General features: G+C 36.7%; 2 protein-coding genes across 2 annotated transcripts; one reads left to right on the top strand and one right to left on the bottom strand.

Annotated features, from left to right (window-relative positions):
- The first annotated feature begins 948 nt into the window (after positions 1–948).
- Positions 949–3,140, top strand: LOC110865228 (berberine bridge enzyme-like 8). Its single transcript, XM_022114460.2, has one exon. It carries the CDS (start codon positions 1,048–1,050, stop codon positions 2,683–2,685), a length of 1,638 nt encoding a protein of 545 aa, XP_021970152.1. The 5' UTR covers positions 949–1,047; the 3' UTR covers positions 2,686–3,140.
- Positions 3,141–16,833: 13,693 nt separating this feature from the next.
- Positions 16,834–17,448, bottom strand: LOC110944619. Its single transcript, XM_022186274.1, has one exon. The coding sequence runs from the start codon at positions 17,446–17,448 to the stop codon at positions 16,834–16,836; it is 615 nt and encodes a 204-aa protein (XP_022041966.1).
- Between the last annotated feature and the right edge of the window lie 6,293 nt (positions 17,449–23,741).

Here is a 23,741-nt window from a genome sequence, read left to right as displayed (position 1 = left end):
CGAATTTATTTTGTTATTTAGTCTTTGTTTATATATGTTTGAAATCACTACGAGCGCGTTACACACGGAATCGCTGACAAGAATAAAAAGAAAATGTAGAAAAAAAACACTAAAAAATAACCGAAAGAAAATCAATTAAAAAAGTGGTATGGTAATGATGTTGTTAAGTAGAAGCCCGTAGTCAGAGATGTGCAAATAGTAATTGGTACCGGTACTGAATTTCCTGAACCCAAAGATCCTAAGTACCAGTTCGGTACTGACGTTTGGCGTTCCTGGTACCGGTTCGCTATCGGTTTTTACCTTCATATACTGATATGGTAACCGGTATTTTCGGTACCAATACTGATTCGGTATCAGTTGGCACCCAGCTCATCCCTACCCCTGAAACTAAAAAAAGGTTGTACGATACCGTTGGTGTTCGTACGGTACCTATGATTAGGGATGAGCAAATGGTACTGAGTAGCAGTACCAAATATCTCGAACTAAAAGATTATCAAACTCAATCTGGTACCGACTTTTGGCGTTTTATATACCAGGCTGGTGCTGGTTTTTTTACCTTAATGTACCGATGACGAACTGGTATTTTCGATACAAGTACCGTTTAACACCAAGCTTATTAGACTTAAAAAGTACAAGAGATAATAACAATTATAATATTAAAATTAAAATAATAAAACTAAAAAAAAGTATATATAGTATTTTATTATATCAAATGTACTGTGCATTTCGTTCTGAAATTAATATATAGGAGAATATATAGGAGAATACTTGATTAATTAAATTTACAAACATTTTATATTTGGTAGATGTTATTTAAGGGTTGGTCTTAAGAACTTAAGCGCAGACGATATTTGAGGATGAAAGTGCAGATACAAACTTAGATCCGCGACATGTTGGCAAAGGACATCTCACCCATTCATTAAATGGCTCTTTCGGTGTGAAGATAACTCAAAGGATAGAATGGTAATATTTTGCTGGAAAAGGTTGCTTCTTCATTCTATATAAATAGGTCCATTGATTGCCGTAGACACACCAACCTACCAAAACATGATGAAATCTGGACTAAATTGTTCGGTGTTCCTCTTGGTTCTTTCTCTAACCTTTTGTGTTTCATTTGGAGCATTGTCCTCCATCTTCGATGTTTCTCCAACTTCTGAAGATTTCATAACCTGTCTCGAATCCAACTCCAACAATGCCACCACCATCTCTAAACTCATTTTCACCCCGGTTAACTCTTCTTACTTACCGGTTTGGCAAGCTGCTGCTGACCCTATTCGGTTCGACAACCCCTGCACTCGTAAACCATCAGTCATCGTTACTCCCACCACCGAAACGCAAATCCAAGCTGCTCTTTTCTGTGCCAAGAAACAGGGGTACGAGATGCGGATCCGGGACGGGGGGCATGACTTTGAGGGCCTCTCATACACTGCGAATGTTCCATTTGTAATGCTTGATCTCGTCAACATGAGGGCTATAGACGTCAACGTTGCAAACAGGACCGCATGGGTCCAGGGTGGCGCTGTGCTTGGTGAACTCTATTACACTATTTCTCAGTTAACCGACACCTTGTATTTTCCGGCTGGTATTTGGGCGGGCGTGGGCGTTAGCGGGTTCTTGAGTGGTGGTGGATATGGAAACCTGTTAAGGAAATACGGGCTCGGTGCCGATAATGTTTTGGATGTTCGTTTCATGGATGTTAATGGAAATATTCTTGATAGGAAATCGATGGGCGAAGATTTGTTTTGGGCGATTCGTGGCGGTGGTGCCTCCAGTTTCGGAATAGTTCTTTCGTGGAAGCTGAGGTTGGTTCCTGTCCCGGAAAGAGTTACTCTTTTCACGGTGAATATAACTCTGGAGCAAGGTGCTACGGATATTTTCCATAAATATCAATACGTGTTACCAAAATTTGATCGTGATTTACTCATCAGAGTTCAAATTAACAGTGAAAATATAGGCAACACGACCAAGAAAACCGTAAGACTATTGTTTGACGGTCTTTATCAGGGCAATATTGACACGCTGCTTCCGTTGTTGAACCAAAGTTTTCCCGAGCTCAATGTGACACGAGAAGTTTGTAAAGAAGTACGAATGGTCCAGACCACCCTTCAATTTGGAGGCTTTACCACCTCCACCCCGCCCGAGGTTCTTGCGAACCGATCAGCCATCCCCAAGCTGAGCTACAAAGGCAAATCAGACTATGTCCGGACTCCAATTCCCAAAAGCGGGCTCAGAAAGATATGGAGAAAGATTTTACAAAATGACAAGTCAGAGACTCTGTTCATGTACACGTTTGGGGGAAAGATGGAGGAGTACTCGGAAACAGCAATCCCGTATCCTCATAGAGCTGGAGTGTTGTACCAGGTTTTCAGGAGGGTGGACTTTATAGATCAGCCTTCGGACAAGACCGCGATATCGCGCAGACGGTTAGCTTGGATCCGAAGTTTTGATAAGACTTTGGAACCGTATGTATCCAAGAATCCGAGGGAGGCTTATTCGAATTACAATGATCTTGATTTGGGCGTTGGAAGTGCTACATATGAAGAAGCAAGTGTTTGGGGAGAGAGGTACTGGAAAAGAGAGAATTTTAAGAAGTTGATTCGAATCAAGGCTAAAGTTGATCCAAAGAATTTCTTTAGACACCCACAAAGTATACCAGTGTTCTCAACACCTTTTTCAGATATGTGAAACTAGCTCATGGTTTTGTTTTTTTTTTTTTTTTTCTTGAATAAATTGGTAAGAATTATAGGAGTTAAGATCAATTTCCTTTGGTTAGAGCCTTATATACCAATAACTGAATCTTTTTTTTTTAAATTCCTAAGAAGTTTAAATCAAGCTATTATGTATTGAAATTTGAAAGACAGATCCCTTTACAATATACTAGTATTTAGTATTTACGCGTTGTGATCCCACTATTAAAAACGTTGAATCACGCACAAGTACTAGTAACTCGCAAACGCTTTTCCCTTTCTCTTTCCACGCTACCAGCAACACCCCTAAGCCGCCACTGCTACCACCAAAACCCCTTCAACACCGTTACCACCAACACCGCCAGAATGTCGCTACAACCAACACCGCCAGACCCGCTGCAACCACTACCTCCACCGAACCACCGCTAACAACACCACCAGACCAGCTGCTACCACCGCCACCGCCACCACCAACACTACCTTCACCACTGCTACCACCTACCCACCTGCACCATGGGCGGATCTACGTTGAGAGTGACGGGTTCACACGAACCCATTTGGTTTCAAATTTTTAGTAGAAGTGTTGATAGAAAATTTGGATGAACCCATTGATGAAACTGAAGGATGGCTGCTTGGTTAAGTCTTTCCCTCCCAATGTTTGATATCACGGGTTCGACTCTTGAAGTTATTTTTTTAAGTTCTTTTCTTCTTAGGGGGGAGGGGGTGGTCACCTAGTGATAGAATTCTATCACTCACAAGCACCAATCAAGTTCCGCCATGTCATCAACCATTTTTTCATCACTCACAACCTTTTTTGGTGGCAATGGTCATCACTCACCACCACACCCAACAATTTTCCCCCAACCAACAATTTCTCACACAAAATCTGGCCATCACGCCGTTATTTTTGTCACGCGTGCATCTTCCACGCGTTATAAACTTATGCTGGCGGCGGTCATCACGGCGTTGAAAAGCACCATAACGCGTTGAACTTGAGCCACCCCGGGTGGCCTTATTCTAAAATCAAATACGGTTTTAACATTATGGCAGCCCGACCCCATTTCTTTTTTGTGGTATCTTTATTTTGAATATGTGATTCTTTAATGATGTTTATGTTAGATTTTTTTCTGTTCTTTTTTTTTTTGTATCTTTATTTTTGTTGATGCATATTTGTAGATGCGGCTCGGTTCGGTTTGACTCGGCTCGGCTCAACTTGATTCGAGCCCGACGTCGCGACATTCCTCTGCCGTGCGCCCCAGAGAACGACACATGAAGCACGAAGAGCCACGAACTGATATCACCATGACATCACCATGATGATGTCATGATGATGTCATGTCATTTAGCCAATTGCATGCGATATTTATCCCATGCAAATGACAACCAACGTAGATTCATGCTTATTGGGCCTAACTTCACTTGAGATCCATCTGTTTTACTGGGCCAGTAATCCATCGAAGAACCTGCATGGTGTATTTTTCACATAATACATATCCCAACGAAGAACCATGCAAAGGAATCTCCACGAAGAACTCACATACTTCGTGGGTCTATGTTGTTCGCAGGGAGTCCACGAAATACCCATATATTTCGTGGGTCTGGATCCTTCGTGGACCTTATCCATTGGCCCAGTACCTTTTCGTAGGGTTGTTGTTCTTTGGCTATAAAAGGACTTGTATTACACAGTTAGTGTAGAGAGCACACATCTAAGAGTTTTGAGAGTATTATTTCTTGTATCATTCTTGTAACCAAACTCTTCCAGATCTATACACATTTAAGCTTTAAACGTTGAATCTTTGTTTTTGTGTTTGCTCTCTTGCTCGGTTTGTGTCGCAACGAGGATTCTGCACTCATTACGGCACTCGAAAGAAGAAGTCATCGTAGTCCGACGATCCGTATCAGGACCTATAAGTGGTATCAGAGCGTAAGGCTCGATTTCTTGTTGAAAACCGAGTTTCCGGTGGTATTTTCGAGTGCGTTTTTGAGCTTTTCTTGGTTAAACTTCAAGAAACTAGTTTTGTTTCGTAAAATATCTGGATTAAAACTCGAAAAATTGATGTTATATGTTGATGTTTTTGGCTGAAAGTTGTTAAAAAGGGTGGAGATAATAAAAAACGTGATTTGTGTTGAGTTTTGAAGTGAAATTATAACTCACCATTTTTACAATCGAACAAGGTCACCGGAAAAGTCACCGGAAGTGATAACCATATCTGGAAAACCTTTCACCTACCATCTTACGAAAAACCCATCTGTAAAACTCTTTTTGACGAAAAACGCATTTTAACGAATAACCTTGTTTTTGTCCATATCTTATGAAAAACCTCTCCTGTTCATTCGTGGGCCAGGTTGTTACTTGAGATTGGGATCAGGTAATTAAATTGTGATTGGGCTGTTATTTGTTGGGCCTGATATTCATTTTTCACGAAATTCCTTGGTAATTCGTGGGTCCTGGTGAAAGACATATTTCGTGGGCTTATTCACCAGACATACTTCACCATTTGAGTTATCTCACGAAACATTTGAGTTATTCGCCCACACTCACGAAACTTATTCTTCATGAGTTTTGGAGTTTGAGTTTTTCGGCCAAATCATTCTCTCTCAAAGTATTAATTCGTGGGCTGAGCATATACATCGTGGGATTTATTTGAATTGTTTGGGCCTGGCAACTAATTTGAAGATTGGGCCTGGTATACTTTCCACTATAAACTTCACGAAACAGTGGGAGTTTTTCGTGGACTTCTTTTTGGGCCTGACACCATTCTTTTCTTCGTAAGATAATTGGACTGAGAAACAAACATTTGGGCTTATTCTTCGTTGGGCTTACGTCTTCGTGGACTGTGTTATTCACAGAAGCTTCCCAGTTCTTTCACAGTTGGTTTGTAAGTTAGTTTTTTACAATCAATCATGAGTACACACCTTTGGGGGTCAAGCATTTTAGGATCTCAATCTTCATATGATCATTCTCATCATAGTAAACCGAAAATGGCAACAGATATGTATGGTTGGAAACCTGATCCTAATACAGATAACTTGTATACACAAAAGGGTTTAGTACCTTCATGGGCACAGTCTCCCACACCCTCGTCCTCAACCATTCCATCCCAAGCGAGTTCAATTGCAGACAATTCTTATAAGCAAAGGGGTTTAGTACCATTTTGGCTTCAGTCTCCCACACCGTCAAATAACCCTCGACCATCAAAAGTCAATCTATGGGGTGAATCTACTGTCAATTGTGGTCCGAAAGTACAGTTGGGGAACAGTGGTCAAACAAGAACTACATTTTATGCCAAAATTGTCAAGGATGTCAGCGATGGTGAGTCCTCGGGAAATGATGACAGTTCTGAACATGGTGGTAGTTCAGTTAAGATGTTACAAGTTCAAGCGAGGATGGATCTGAATTTGAATCATCGAGGGAGGTTGTTGATTCTGAGGCAAATGGGTCAATATCTGAGAGCGAATCCAGTCAGGTATGTGTCGATGAACCAAAATCTGATAAATGTGATAGTTCTGATAGGTGTGATAGTTGTTTTGAATTAAGTGCTAAATTGTCTGATTTGCATAGCAAATGGTCTGATTTGCAAAGGAAAGATGACGAGTTGCGAAACAAATATGACGTGACATTTATTCACAATCAACATTTGATCATGGATCTTTCAAAATGCACAGAGGCCAATATGTTTCATAAAAATCATGAAAAGGATTTTAAAAGAAGATAATTCCGAGCTAAAGAAAACAGTTTCAAGAAAACAAACTGCAATAAATAATTACATCAATAAGCTCGAGGAAACACAAAAAGAATTGGCCTGTGTTAAGTGTGAAAGTGAGGCGATCTAGCTTAAGTTAGATAGTTATTCAAACTCGAGGTATGTGCTGGATCACATCATTGACATACAGAAAAAGAAAGAAGATGTCACGTGTGTCACGGCCCCCGGCCCGGTTTGACCCGTTCCAGGAGCCGCGGGACAGAAATCCCGTGGTATTTAATTTAGGCGATAGCGGAAGTCTTTTAAAACAGGATCTTTCAATATTTAAAACTGCACGTTTACATAATTTAGGGATAAAACCCTGTAATTTACATTAAGGTGATTTCACTGGGAAATCTTTATTTTTCAAAACATGTTTCTTTATTTATTTACATTGAGCCACTTCTCTAAGCTGGTAGTGCTCCTACGGCACTTTTCTTAGCTCACAACAGATCACCTGAAACATGTTTGAAAAAGGTTTTGTCAGCGGGAAATACTGAGTGAGTTCATTCAGGTTTTATAAAATGACCCTTAGTTATAAATTACAGCATAAGAGCGATTACAATGGTTTATATCTTATATTTATCTGGCACCGTGTCACAATGGTGACATGTCACAATGGTGACGATGGTCATACCACTAATAGGTCAATGAACCCAAATAGTTATGATTATCCCTAGTAGGTCAATGAACCTAACTGGGAGAAAATTAGTAATGTGCACAATACCCCACTAGCCAGTGATTCAAGATATCCATGGCTTAGTCCCTGTAATTATAACTTTTGAAAATAATTTGGAGTATTGTAAAACAGTTGATAAAAAGAGAATGACTCACATTGCAGATTTAACGAGCAGTGTATAAGCCTACTGATTAGCCTTGATTAACCTAATTTAAATAATAATGCACACACACAAACGGGTTAGTAACTAATACAGCAGTTACGACAATTCACGAGATTAAACCCTCACAACGATTTATAAGTGCAATACTTTAACAATTCAACGGATTCACAACGAATAACAGAGCATAGTCCGAATTCGAACAACACTCAAATATTCAAGTCGAAATCACGACGAATAACAAAGTATAAGCTCAATTTGAGCAGCACTCAAACAATCGTTGGATAGTTACAATCGATCGGACGTTGTATCGTAATAGCGATCGAGTTATTACCCTGATTGCGGCAGCACTTCGTGAATTTGTGTGTGTTGTGGACTGATTCTACTATAACTCGACGTACACAGAGAATTTTTACGTCGTTTCAATCACAGATTTCAAGTGCCAATGTCTGCTATTTATACACGAATTTGGACATGCTTACGGACCGTAAGCCATATCCCTTACGGTTCGTAAGGGAAGCAGTCTATTTATAGGCTAGCTGGTTTCGGGACTAGCTTTGCTGACTTGATGATTTTAACAAATAAGATTTAAACAACGTTTTATGTTGATAATCGTTAGCTAGGGTTTACCCCCCTTGAGTTTTAGGGGCCCTGATCCTGATTCCGATTGTTCTGGAAATTTTAGGGTTTATGCAAAATCACTTGCGTGTCTCAATTATGGTTTTCTTAATAGATAATTACCATCCTAATTATTAATTTTCATGAGAGTTGTTACAACGTGCATTGGATATAATAAGTCTCCCCCACCTGTTAGACACAATTATACCGCAATGCTTGATGAGGAAGATAAGCCTCACTTTGAGCTGTCAGTTCCATTAGACGTTGAGGAATTCGCAGTTGGGCTCGGATACAAAACCACGTTAATATTTAAAAGAAGGGTAAAGTACCGTTAGTGGTAAAATTAACCCGGAAAATATTAGGATTTATATAACTAAATCTAATATTTAATACAAATGGAAAAGAATGCTTTTGACAAAATAAAATTTATAGAAGCCCGAGTTAAGGGACTTAAAATAAACTTAGTCATGAATTCTCCGAGCCCACTAATTTAACTAGAAATGTTTAACCTAGTTAACAAGTGGGAATAATTGTTAGAAATTAAGTGGGTTGTGGCCTACTTAATAAACTAACCAAACAAGAGGGGTCAAAGTGGATAAACTTGAAATTCTAATTATAAAAGAATTTTAAAAACCTAAAACACATATTCATTGTGTGTTCTAGGAGTTCTGTTCGACCAGAAGCTTCCCAGGAGCTTTAAAACCCTAACTTTCAACAATATCATCAAATTGAAGGCTCAAACGAGGTCTAAATTCACAATTGAACGTGAATTAATGATCACCCAAGCTAGGGGATCATAAGGTATGTCAATTTTTGATGATTTGTGAAGTTTTGAAATTTGGATAATCATCATAATCGCGAATTATGAATGAATTATTAAAGCTATGATTGAATTAATGATGTAAACATGCTTAGGAAGCAAACCCTAAGTGAAATGATGTTATAATTTGAATGATTTGATGAATTACCACACTAGGATAAGTGGGTATTAATCGTATGATGATATAATTATGATTAGAATCATCATACATGCTAGTAATCAGGAAATACTTGAACAAATTGTGTGTTTGAGCATATAATCATACTTACTATGAAATAAGTTTAGTATGATATGATAAAATTTGATGATAGGTTCATGTTAAATGATGTCTAATATCATCAAGTAATAATTCGGTAACTTATGGTTACAAGAATTTGGTAAATAAGTGATTAAACGGTAGCATAATAAGGATAGTTACCGTATAGTGGCAAAGTAATAAAACGAGTAGTTAAGCTACATCGTGTAATTACTTTTGTCAATAGGCAGTTTGACTTTAAAGATCGTAGGATGGAGTAGTCGTGAATGATTATGACTAATCTAACCATCTTACCACTTACAATGATAGTTTGACGCTTGACAAGCTAGGTGAAAGCTTGGGAAGGAAGCGGGTCATACGAATCAAGAATGACGGAAAAGCATAATCTGGATGTTAGGTAAGTCAAAGCTTACACCTTTTATTTAATACCTATTGGTTTTATAGGTTATGAATAATAGAAAGTAATGTTTGAATTATGATGTTCCGACACGACATGTGCGGTTCGGAACAAAAGACAATGGTAATAAACCATGTTTAATGGTTAAAAAGGACTAAAACGATTATTTGGTCATGCAATGACTAATAGATAATGAGTTTCGAGTGGTTACCTCATAGGGTAAACCAATACAAATAATAAGGGTAAAACGATATTTTGGTCACTTGTTGACAATAATCGTTACTTTGTGAAAGACACTTTATAGCATAAGTTATAATGGGTCAAAAGAATCAATAAATGATTTATAAGTAAAATGACTATACGGTGTAACCCAGAGCGAGTCATATAGATAAGATGGTATTAAATATCATCTCATATAGACTCACGGTCATTTAGACCAAATGGGTCAAAAGGTGAAATTATCACCCTTTGACAATATCGACTAATGGTTTGTCGAGTTGTATGATTATAGGAATAAATATCAAATGGATATTTACATCGCTATTGCTTAACAGCTACTAAGGCAAGGTATCAAAACGGGTCAATATATTGATCCGAGTCAGGTATGTTACCGTATGTATGATAGGTTAACTACTCAATTTGAATTAGAGGTTCATTGAGAGTTAAATGAAGTTAATAGACATTCGGTTACTTTAAATAAGTAAACCGAATGATTTAAATGATGGTCATGGTGTTTTGAAAACCTAATGACCTTTAATATAAGATCATAGCTACAAGAGGGATTTTGGGTCAAACATGCTTTCCAGAAGCCCTTCATCGTAAATGAAAGGCTGAAATGGACCAAAACGCCCTTGTAAGCTACATCAAGCGAACGACCCTTAAAGGTTGTTTGGAAACAAGTATTATGCTTAAATAAATACCTAGAATAAGTATAAAAAGAGAAAAATGTAAGTCTCTGGTCATTTGACTCTATAAGAGTCTTTGCCGTAAAATAACGATCTGAGGGGTAAAACTCGGAATATAATAATTGCCACATTAAATCCACCCCAATTATAGTTGTGGTGGAAGATCATTTGATAAATAATGTGGAAATAAGATGATAGAAATAAACTCGCATGAATTATGTGGAAAAGTGCTTAAATACCCTTAACGGTCAAAATAAGCATTTAAGTAAAAACGGGTTTAAGAATGTACATAAACTCGTGAATTGAACCTAATATGATAGACAACATTGAAATTATAAGGTTCATGTGAAATTGGGATCAAACAAACTTGTTTGTTTGATAAATGCATGAACGGGTCGAATAATTTGGAAGACCCCTACTGTTCAGTGAACACTCCTACTGTACAGTGAACACTCTTACTGTACAGTGAAAACTCCTACTACTCTGTAAAATCCCCTACTATTCAGTGAACACTACTACTATTTAATGAACATTCCTACTGATGGGTGAACATTCTTTAGAAAGGGGTTAAACTAGAGCCCTTGCGGCCCGCAACCAACCTAAATGACTGCAAAAGTGTGTTGGTTGTTAAAATGCGGCTGCGAACTCGTTTAGACATGTTTTAAGCGCTATATTACTAACTCATTTCATGTTTTATGAAATGTAGGTACCAATTGAGTTACCAGAGGACGATCAAGCTCAACGAAGAACCGAACACATAAAGAACAAAGCTTCCGCGAAATGATTCGTCGTCACGTTTTAAACGGCGAATGTTTTATAAAATGTGGAAATGTTTTATTTCTTAAAATGTTTTGACGAACCTGTATGTTTAGTGTATGGTTAACTGTAAATACACTATTATAGTCGAATTTATATAATAATCGTATAATTGGACTAAGGGTCTTACACATATCCTCCAATCAAGCTCAACCGGCTGATGTTAAAGACTCCACAACCATACAGAATCAGGATCCTCCAGTCATTGTTGAGGATTATGATAGTTTGGATGATGAGTCGGATGAGGAAAACCTGAACAGTCAGAAACGATAACAAAAGAGGACATACCTCTCGAGAATCACATTCTTTGTGATCCTCCGACAAAACCGTATGTGACTGCTCCTGTCGAGATTGCTGAAGCTCATGTTGAAACCTGTGAAAGCGCGAGCTTGCTTTATACGTTGATTGGTTCCGACAAAGTTTACTCAAACCAAGATTTTCCCATTAAAAATGTTAATCAATCCTTGATTAATAAAGTGTTTGAGGATTTAACCAGTAAGTTTTTGGGAAAGTCGAGCCCAAGAGTTGTAGTAACTCAGTGTGCTCCTATCCCAAAAGCCGAAGTTCGGAAACAATATGGAAATCAAAAACTTCTAGTTCGACAAAAGCAAAATCAAGCTAATCAAGGAAAGAGAAAGGGCAAAAGAGCTCAGAACAAGAAGAAGTATCAAAAGATAAACTTCGGATTTTGTTAAACAAGTTCAGATTTTGAAAAGAAACAGTCATAACAACTACACACAACACACAAACAGTTGTGATGTAGGAACAAGTACTTCGAGACCACGAAGTTCATCATCAAGCTCTTAAAGTTATGATACTCTGAGGTTTGTTGAGCGGAGATCATGTTTTGAGTGCGGTGAGTATGGGCACATTGTCAGAAACTGTTCATATCTCACCAAGGGAAAGGCAAAAGTTGATGCCCCCCATGGTAACAGTTACCATACAAGATCTGTTTCACCAAAACAGGACCCTCGTCTTGTTTAACAACAAGAAATGAAACAGAAAAAGAAACAAAGAAAAAAAGTTGAAAAGGCTTTAAAACCAGAGATTATCCAAATACAGTCTGTTAAATCAGATGATAAAAATGAAAAACAGAAACATATTTGGAAACCAAAACCGGTAACTTTTTCAGGGGGAGCTACATCAATTTTGAATCATCGGGAAATGGAAGTCGCAATCCTCGATGATGACGGAAGACCCAAGTCTATGAAGGCTTGGGTCCCCCCTCCTCCAACTAATCTATGAATGAGTGTGTAGGATGTTCCAGGAGGAACTATTAATAGTCTTAAGATTGTTAATAGTGGAGCGTCCATGCACAAGATCGGTGATATAGGGCTCCAAAACATTGTTACATCTAGGAGTTGTTGCCTTTGATGGAGAGAGAAAACGGAAAGAAGACAAAAATGTCCAGTGATTGAATGATGATAAATGAAGTTGATAATTTCGACAAAATGAAAAATGTGCCAAAGTTTGATTGTTGAAGGTTTTGATCGGGTCCACAGGAAAGATTCAATCGAAATGTATGCGCCTGCAGCACGTCTGAAGATTATCGAAGATTCATGTCTTATATCTTCCAGAAGAAGTTCAAAGTCTACAAGATGAACGTGCAGTGTACATTTTATCTACGGTGTGTTGAAGCAAATGTGTTTGTTGAACAAACCAACCGGGTGTGCGGATACCTTGGCGTGGATTGAACAACCACACACTACTTATAAAGGAGAAAGTCGAAGACCTTTGCTGGTACAAGAGCATGTGGATGACATCATGTATGGACCATCTAAAGATGATGTGTACAAGCTTTCCCACATGCTCCCTTGTTTCTTACCAGCCGGACCCGGAGGTTTCTGATCTTATTGTTGTGAAGAGATTTCTCGGTTAATTAAAGTAGCTGCAAAATCGCCCATGAAATCCACACCGGGCGGATATCCAGTTTAGGAGAGCACTCAGATTCCTACCAATGCATGAAGTAGTTGCTGGATTACGGTTTTAAATTTCTAATCTCTCCTGTCTTTGTCGATATTTAAGCTACTCTTTGAATTACAAACATCTCGTACAACACTCCTTGGCCAAACTCGTTGATCTTGAATATCACCTCACACGTGATTGTTTAAATATGAAACTCGTCAATGTTGTTTTGGTCCACATTGATTACCGACGTGGCAACTCATTTTTCCAAAACTCGATAAATCATTTCTGATTAAAATTAATTTTGGTAAATGGCATCGAGGTAAAACAAGAGTAAATCGACATTGGAAAATCATTTTTGTAAATATTTAATTGTGTTTTTAATTTCTCGTACTTTTTTCATTTTAGGGGAGCAATTTCAAAAGACAAATACAAAAACATTGAAAATTTTCAAAAATACAAAAACGTTGAAAAATTTCAAAAACGCAAAAACCATAGAAAAACAAAAATGAGTTTCCTGGTGAGCAAAAGAGAATATGATAGTACATCAGTGGTCTGTCGAAACCTCTTTGAACCTAATATGATAGTACTCTATGTAAGATGTATTGGCAGGCTCACAATCATTTTAAAGTGTGCAGGCTGATATAAACTAAATCGACTGAAGACTATGTGGGAACCACTCATTGGCATATGGTCTTGGTACCGAAATTTCGTTTGATAGATTGCCGAGGTTCTGAGATACGTGGTCTTTATGCTGTTTATCATCTGGGTATCATGGTTGTCTCTTTTATCAGAAAAAATGGGGACGCAAGTCTAGAACTTCCATGATACCATACATACGTGTAAATATCATACAAACATGTATATAATACATGATGCATACGACCATCAATAAGTGATAAAATATCACATTCCCCTAAATAAGCGATTCTAAATATTGTCTCTTTGTTGGTACGTTGGTATTAACCTGTTCACGGACTTGCTCTTCTGCCCTGCATGCATCGAATTTCAAGTTCCTCATTACTAAGTGATTTTATCACATAGGGCTTGTATTCATCCTCGAATAAGTGAGTATCTCACATCATATACGTTGAAAACAGATGATTAATGGTATACTCACCAGTAAGATGAACTCTTGTGCATACCTTAATACGGGAATGTGTCGTGTGTGGATGAACACCGGTCGTATAAATCATACCTTAATCGTATCCCCTAACCGCGAGTACATATAAAGTTGAGCTTAAGTGGATAACAATACTGATAATCGTTATAGGATGCTTATCTAAATGTTAACCAATTGAACAACAAGCGTGTTTTAGCATGACCGTACACTGATATGATTCTCTTACCCTCGAAACTCGCAAAAAGAATATCTGTAAATATTTATTTAATGCTTTCTCCGTTTCTGCATCTCTGTATATATTTATTTACTGCTTTCCTTCTTTAAATTTGAAATATTCAAAAATACCAAAAAGATTTTAGGTGTGTTTTAGTATAAACTTTATAAAAACCAAAAAGATTTTATTCTGTTTTATTTTTGATTGCCCGATGTTGGATTTCGAGTCTTTACCACCTGAAACCTGATCGAAACCTAAAACAATTGCATCTTCATAAACGGTCGAAATTAACAAGTTTTGAAAGTTAAAATTTTAAAATTGATCAAAATTTTAAACTTTCAAACTGTCGTCGGTTGGTAGTTGATTGAGAGTTGGTCACATGTGTGTCGTTTGCTTATATTAACTATATTCCAAGCGGTTGTTCTCATTACGCGTTTAGCTCTATTGTGTGTGCAGATGTGGCATTCAAACTAGCTAAAGGCAAAGAGAACGTGTTAGATGACAAGCTGTGGAATGAAGACACAGCATGGATGCAGTTAGAGCATCAAGATGTTCGAGTTGTAGCTGACCGCTAATCAACATCTCAAGGATCTAAAGATCTAAAGATCAACGTCTCACGAGCAACATTCAAGGGGGAGTTTGCTTATGCACCTCCTGACTGTGTCAAGTGAAGACATCTCAAGATCCGACCATGTGAAGAACGAACCATCACGAGTAGCATCTAAGGGGGAGTTTGTGGATGCATATTTGTGGATGCTGCTCGGTTCGGTTCGACTCGGCTCGGCTCAACTTGGTTCGAGCCCGACGTCGCCACATTCCTCTGTCGTGCGCCCCAGAGAACGACACACGAAGCACGAAGAGCTGCGAACTAACATCACCATGACATCACCATAATAATGTCATGTTATTTAGCTAATTGCATGCAATATTTATCCCATGCAAATGACAACCAACATAGATTCATGCTTATTTGGCCTAACTTCACTTGAGATCCATCTATTTTACTGGGCCAGTAATCCATCGAAGAACCTGCATGGTGTATTTTCACATAATACGTATCCCAACGAAGAACTATGCAAAGGAATCTCCACGAAGAACTCACATACTTCGTGGGTCTATGTTGTTCACAGGGAGTCTACGAAATACCCATATATTTCATGGGTCTGGATCCTTCGTGGACCTTATCCATTGACCCAGTACCTTTTCGTAGGGTTGTTGTTCTTTGGCTATTAAAGAACTTGTATTACACAGTTAGTGTAGAGAGCACACATCTGAGAGTTTGAGAGTATTATTTCTTGTATCATTCTTGTAACCAAACTCTTCCAGATCTATACACATTTAAGCTTTAAACATTGAATCTTTGTTTTTGTGTTTGCTCTCTTGCTCGGTTTGTGTCGCAACGAGGATTCCGCACTCGTACGGCACTCGAAACAAGAAGTCATCGTAGTCCGACGATCCGTATCGGGACCTACAATTTTGAATCTGTGTTCAATTTGATTTTTATCTTTTACATCTATATGTTGTTTGATTTCTAAATAAATCCTTTAACTAAATAAAGTATAACATAATATGTATTTTGTTTGACTTTGAGAATTGAGTTTAATCAAGTCTTTGACTTTTAATTGATGTGGTTTAGGTTTCTATTTCTCTAATTCAGATTTGTGTTATAGGAGCTAATGAAATTAGAATTTAGGAGTCACATATTAGCTGCAGATTTAAATGAATTAGCCGTTTGTTTATTTTATACTTATATTAATGATCATTAAAGATGTTAAACATTAGAGGGATTCATCGTTTGTGTTGTTAGTTAAAGTATACGGTGATTTTTAATGTTTGGTTATTGCATCGCTGAAGTAGGTGTAAATTGCAGATAGAAAGCATTAAAACTGAAGCAATTGTAGTCTAAAGGCAGGCTAGGCCTTTGTTTAAATGTACTAATATGAATCACGTGCATAAATCATTTGATACCTGCCTAAATTATACTCCCTCCGTCCCTTAAAAACTGTCCATATTCCCTTTTTTATTTGTCCCATTACAATTGTCCACGTCCAAAAGCTACTAGTCAAATTTCCAATTTTACCCTTAGGCCTACACAACTAACATTAATAAACAATATTGATAAACTAACAAAACAAGACAAAAGACTTCCTTCTTTTAATTCCCAAAAATAGCAGTACATTACATTCTGTAACTTCGGACTTCATACATTTACATTACTACATAGACAAAAGGTGAACAAGACAAAAGGATCTTTCTTCTCCAATTCATTTTTAAATATGCATGCACTCAGAAGTCATTTTCCTTGCTTCATCTTTTACATCATTTCCTAGTGATTTAAACACGAAACTGCTTCATCAATCAAATTGCTATCACACTCGATTTGCAACGGTAACCTTCCTTGACGTTCCTGTCGACCTTTACTGATATGTGGTGTTTGATAATTGTTGCTACCATGTACCTTCATGATTTCTTTCATGCATGTTTGTAGAGTCAAAAAGACATTGTTAAGCTCACGGGATCGATCCTAAAACCTCTTGTTCTTGAAGTGATTGAATAGCGTGGAAAAACCCGAGGTCTAATACATTTAAATCCGGGCTATTTGGAGGTTGAAAACTAAGTCGAATATCAAACCCACCTCGAGATGCTTCTTGAACGAATTGTTCATCGTCAATACTAATCTGCGGCTTCGCATTATCTTGTTGAATAAATATTGGACCCGTATGATCTTGCGGCCATTTATCCCTAATAGCCGGTAGTACTTTATCAATTAACCATGACCGCGTTACTTCTTTAGTCACCGACAAGATAGGTTTAGTCTCCATATTCCCCGTAACACGATTCTTACTTGAACGTTTTGCGGGTTCAAGTTTTGTGAAAGGAAAGATACCTACCTTTCCTGAGAAAATTTCATTACCTAACGTGTCAAATCTTGGTCGTGCAACGGCGGCCAAAAACATGACCTTTGTGATAAATTTTTTGGATTTACATGTTCTTAATGGCTCATCCTCACCGGGTACAAGGTAGTAACCTTTAGATGATTTTGACATGTAAAACCATTTTTCATCAATGTGAACGACGTTAAACATATCATAAAATGAAGGATTAGACAAAGACGGCGTAATCATAGATAAACAAAATTCTAACCTTTCTTTTTTATTCTCCTCAGTCAAATTCGGCTTTATGGCATTCGTATGTGGTCGAAGTTCACCTTATTTTATTCTTCGATGCACGGTTGATTTTGAAACATTTAGTGCTTTCGCAATTGATTGAATATTGGTTCGACGACGTAGTGGTATTTGTGCAACTTGATCGAAATTGATTTGTATCCTTTTTTGTTTAGCTATATATGGTTTCCTTGATACGTCAACCAAATATCAATGTTGGACTTGAAATCTAGCTTGATGCCAAATGCGACTCACGGTGCGGGTAGATACGGAGAAATGTGATGCCACATCGCTTATAGATCCATATTTTAGTTTCCCGTCATTACTTTACTGCAATAAGACTTCATATATAGTTCGACGTTGGGAGTTTGTCAATCTGGACTTAGTGTTTAAGTTGATACGGTTATCCATTGAATATAAACCATATGAATACAAAGACAAGCTTAGTGAAAGACGTACTCTTCAAACTAACAAATGGGATTGTATAGAATTAAAAAGGCTACTTTATCAATGAATGGAAAAATGGGTGGTAAATTTGGAGTTTTATTTTGGCGGTTCGCTATTGAAATGGTTAAAAAAAAAATTGGCGGTACATACGGAGGCAAACTAAAAGTCAAGTTGGCTCTAAAATTCAATGGTTAATCTCAACAAAATACTGCAGTTTTGGCGGTATATTGAAATGTAAGTGAATGGAAGAAACTCAAAAGTTAACCTGTGTGAAAAAAGTTGTCAGTGTACAATTTTAGTAGGGCCAATACATTTGTTTACATTTTCTATGTTATTGATATTTTTATGTATGTCAAGTGTATTATTGTAATTTTGTAAGCAAAAGAAAGCAATCATCAAGTCTGCCTTAAAATTTGTGTTTTTCAAACCATGACAATTTTTAAGGGACGGAGGGAGTAATTTTTTTTCATTATTTGATCTTATGATAATATGCCTAAATGTGTGAAGATTTTGCATGTTTAATTTAGTTTTTGTTTACACTGTGAGTCCAAGATCATGTCTATTAATTTTGCATTCCAAATTTTGGCTACTAGTTTTCTTATGTTCTTAAACCAAGGGTCTTAGATTTTTAATTCGCCTTAGCCCTCAAAATGATTGAGCCGCCCCTGAACCTAACCCGACTGGAACTGTCAAACCGTCCGGAAAATTTGATGTCCAGCCCTATGAAATTCGAATATCTAAATGTAGTGAACCCACCGGAAAATTTTCTGGATCCGCCACTACCTACACCGCCACTACTTTACCGTCACCATACCACTACAATGGGGGCAACCACCTGGGATAGGTATACAAACCTAGTAAATTTTAGGACTTGTATGTGTTCATATGATATGTGTATGTATGTGTATGGGGATAGATCGTGTATATATGGGTTTGTATTAGTATGGAATATTTATGTGTATGTATTTGTGTAGGTGTGGGTATGGATATGTATTTGTGTGACAATTGTATGTCTGTGTTTGTATATGTATGGTATGTATTTGTATGTGTTGTTATATGTATTTATATGAGTATGCATATCTACGATATTTATTTATATGTGATGTAATGGGTGTGGTAAGTATTTGTATGATATGTTTATTATATGTGAATGGTTTGTATGTTAGGTGCACACTATGCATTTGAATGTGTATTGTACGTATTTGTATTGTAATACATGTATTTTTTGTAATGTATTTGTAAGGGTAATTATGTATTTGTATGATAAGTGTATGATATTTATGTGTATGTGTATATATATATGTGGTATCTGTATATGTGTAGGTATGTATTTGTATGTGTATGATGATTGTGTGTTTGGGTTTTGATTTCTTTTAGCCACTGTGAACTAATGCTCGAACTTTACTCATGGCTTTTGATTTCTTTTTAATATTTGAAACAAAAAAGTTATGATGTTTTTCCAAACTTTAAACTTCACATGTCCAGTAAGTTCTCGAAATTATTTGTATATATTTTGTTGAAGTATTTATATCTAGTGCATGTGATTATATTTGGTTTTATTATATATTGATTGCGTATTGATTATAATCTGACAAGTTTAGTGTGTGTTTATAAGCAACATACACTCCCGTTGTGCATTATGACATATAAGTCCTCAGTTCTTATTATATTTTCTCTTGGCAAACCATGCTACCATAATAGTAAATAAGTGCATTACGACTTCATTAGTCATCGTGCATATGCACATGAGTGTTTGTGTGATGGGTGCGCAGATGAGTGTTTACCCTTAAGTGTGATGGTTCTGGTGAGAGAAATAGCAACAACCATTGAGGACATATGCGTCTAATTAAGGTCAGAATATCTTGCTTTGAATCATGATCATACCTGCAAGTTCAGGAAATTCAACACATTGTTATTTTGTCTTGGACAAAGACAAATATATACTATCATTGTAAGACATAGATTAGGATCTCATCTCATTTAATATAACCCTGATAATATAACTATCTAACTTAAAACTATATTTGTTATGTTTATACGAATCTTTTTTAAGCATTAGTATTGGGGGGCATACACAACCATGTTAAGGTATCTTTGTGACCCATATGAAGAAGCTAAGAACCGGAAATTGAGAGGTTCTCAATGAGGTTTTTTCGAAGATGGAACTTCTAATTATGGAATTAGATACACTTAATGATTATAGGAGCCCCCAACATCTTGTTCAACTATAATGACCAGCTTCTTTTTTACAAGACATGGTAATGTATTTAAATCCATTACATTACAAGATGTGTCAAATATACCATACATAATGCGGTAATGTGTTTGTAATTCTATGGTTTGTAATTTGAATACTTGTGGTTTGTAATTCGATAATTTTAATAACATTCCACGACTTATATAATTATATGTAATTAGCTGAATTGTTTGTATTTTTATACAACCTAGGTCATCGCCATGGGGAGCACCGGTGTTATTTGTCAAAAAGAAAGATGGATCGATGCGTATGTGCATTGATTACAGAGAATTGAATAAGGTTACAATTAAAAATCGGTACCCACTTTTAATGCTCCGCATTTTTGTACTTTCTTATTTTAGCAAGTCATGTTGTACGCTCCATTTTTAGACACTTGTACGCTTGTTGTAATCTATTTCGTTTCTGTAATCCGAGACTAATGATCATAATGAAAACGAAGTTATTTTAATCATGTTCGTGTATTCATATTAGTCTTATGTGCAACCTGTAATCGAATTCACATTTGGAACGATATATTATCCAAGATTCTTGATTCCTTATTACACAATGATACTTGATACTCGTTAAACTAGTTAAAGCTCATAATCTGTATCCTAACCTTTGAACCTCGAAAACTTTCTCGAACTAATCATCGAAAGATTTTATTTATCAATTAAATTTTTACTTATTTATTTAATTCGTTTATAGTTGTTTATTTACATAATTAGTTTAGTTAATTAATCATATCACAATTAAACTTTATAAATCTAGTTACTTTTGTTAAGGGTTTAAAGTAAGTTTTAAAGTAATACAAGTTAACCACGTTAGTATTGTTAAAACCGTAATGCAGTTAGTTCCGTTAGTGTCTATAAAAGAAACCATTAAACTACAGTTAAAATAGTCGGTTAGCATGGTTAGTTATAATGAAAAATGATTAATGGAGTTAGAGTTTTATAAACTTCAAGGGCCATTTATGTATATAATAAAAGAAAATGGTTAGGAATTAAATCAAGAAAGGGGGGTAGCAGGATTCGAACCTACGTCCACCCGGACCAACTTACACGCACAAACCACTGCACCACCTGAAGGTTTGGTGCAAACATCAGGCTCAATTTAATTATATAAACTTAACAGCTAATTATCTTGAATCAAGTTTGCCGCCAAGACAGGACATCGACAACCTTTGTTTCTCTTTTTAAAACCAATCTGATTTTTCGGTGACTCAATCAATTCCGCATTACCTTTTTCATCTAAATCAAGAACTTGGTCCCTCTTATGAACCGAATACATTAGCCGTGTCCAATTTCAGGAATTTTTAAAGTTACCAAAAACAGACATCAAGGGAGTATTATAAATCGATTAAACAGGTTCGTTCAAGCCTGCCTCAACACCCTCACATCACTAGGGGTGTTCAAAAAAATCTGATCCGAAACCGAATCCGAAATATCCGAAAAGCCGTATCCGAAATATAAGAAATTTCGGATATCCGAAGATTCGGATATCCGAAAACCGGATAATCCGAATTTTCGGATTCGGATTCGGATATGAATTTCAAAAATTTCGGATAATCTAATTATCCGATATCCGAAAACTAATTATTTTTTCATAAATATATATATATATATAGTATATGAGCATTATATTTAGTTTGAAGTATTGTAAAAATTAGTAAAGAAGTAGTAAATAATTGTATTCGTGTGAAGTTATGATTGTTTTTAGTTTTAAATGTTGGAAATTTAGAAAATCGAATTTAAGTTTAGTTTTAATCTATACACGAAACAGATTTTTTGACTTTTTTTATAAATTCGGATATCCGTTTGGATATCCGAATACGTATCCGAAATTTGGGATATGGATTCGGATATCAATATTCACTATCCGAAATTTTCGGATATCCGGTTTTCGGATATCCGAAAACCAGATAATCCGATCTTGAACACCCCTACACATCACCTTCAAACTCTCTGTTCTTTTATAACACCTGTCGGAATAAATCAAACTCGCCGGAGATTGGAGAATGGACATACATCGGAGATCACGACGGAACCGCATACGATCGTTTTCGGTACATAATTTCTTGTTCTATTTGGTTTCGTTTAAAGCTTCTAGCGATATATTTGCCAATTCACTTGTTTAAGTATTATGTGATACTCGTTTAGTGTATCTTGTATATACATATATACATATCAGACGTTGGCATCTAGTGAAGAAGAAGGTGACACTATCGATAGTATACTTATGAAATAAAAACAAAAAATCTTATCAAAACTGCTGATGTAGCGAAGTGGTTGTTGTTATTTGGGTTAAGTAGCTGAAACCAGGGGAGGTCACTGGTTCAACCCGGCCATCCCCTGACTTTTCGTTGCTCTTTACTTTCTTTTTAAAACCATTCAATGAAGAATCCTACCTCTTGTATAAAACTAATAACAGAACCCAGTCATCACCAAAAGAGAGCACATTCCAGTGGTTGGACTATGTGCAAATGGTTAGGAGGTCGCGGGTTCAAGTCCCGGCTCCGTTTTCTTCGCTGCATTGTTTTAATTTTTAATAAAACTAAATTATGTTGAAACTAAACATTTGTATAAGTTTAATAAAACTCCAAATACATCACTAATCATCAAAGCAGACCGAGCTTATACAAGAGACAACAGATAAGATTTTACAAGTTCAAAACAACTTGCTGAAAGCCAGGAGCCGACAAAAGAGTTACGCTGACAAGCGTCGTAAACCCTTGGAATTCGAGATAGGTGATTTTGTACTTCTCAAGGTTTCCCCTTGGAAGGGCGTAGTTCGTTTTGGTAAGAAAGGGAAACCGCACCTCGCTACGTGGGTCCTTTCAAGATTCTCGAAAGGATTGGCAATGTTTTGTATCGACTGGACCTACCTGAAGAACTCAACAACATTCATCCTCTCTTCCACGTCTCAAACTTAAAGAAGTGTCTAGATGAAGAAGGACTTCAAGTTCCACTCGAAGATCTTCAAATCAACGAAACTTTGCACTTTGTGGAGAAACCCGTTGAAATCATGGATCGAAGAGTCAAGCAATTGAGGAGCAGTCGAATTCCTATCGTCAAGGTTCTATGGGAAGGAAAACATGCCACTGAGTTTACTTGGGAACTCGAAAGTGATATGAAGACTAAATATCCGTAACTGTTCGTTATATCTTCCTAAATTTCGGGACGAAATTTCCTAAAGGATGGGAGACTGTAACGCCCTGCTTTTTCGTACTTTCTTTAATTAGAAATATCGTCTTGTATTTTTATTTTTTGGAATCTTGTAGTTCTTGTATTTCGTCTTTTCGTTGTATCGTTGTAAATTCCGAGACTTGGCTCATAATAAAAGGCCATTATTTCTTACAAGTTATACTTTATTTATCCATACATGCTTATACATTTGAATCCATTATACTTCAAATCCTTATTCCTACTTCGTATGAAACCATTCCAAACTTGCAAACATAAAACGTATACGATGCTAATTCATGCTCCATATACTTATGTTATACTTAATCATATTTGTTTGTTACTTGTCACGTGTTCCCTTTTTCACTAAAACATGTTTACTTTCATAT

Source organism: Helianthus annuus, chromosome 6 (genome assembly GCF_002127325.2).
Source record: "Helianthus annuus cultivar XRQ/B chromosome 6, HanXRQr2.0-SUNRISE, whole genome shotgun sequence".
Taxonomy (NCBI): domain Eukaryota; kingdom Viridiplantae; phylum Streptophyta; class Magnoliopsida; order Asterales; family Asteraceae; genus Helianthus; species Helianthus annuus.
The sequence above is the reverse complement of the archived record's forward strand: the minus strand, read 5'-3'. Positions and strand labels throughout refer to the sequence as shown.

Coding starts and splice junctions, on each gene's coding strand:
- LOC110944619 (XM_022186274.1), bottom strand. CDS start 17,448: ATGATTACGCCGTCTTTGTCTAATCCTTCATTTTATGATATGTTTAAC.
- LOC110865228 (XM_022114460.2), top strand. CDS start 1,048: ATGATGAAATCTGGACTAAATTGTTCGGTGTTCCTCTTGGTTCTTTCT.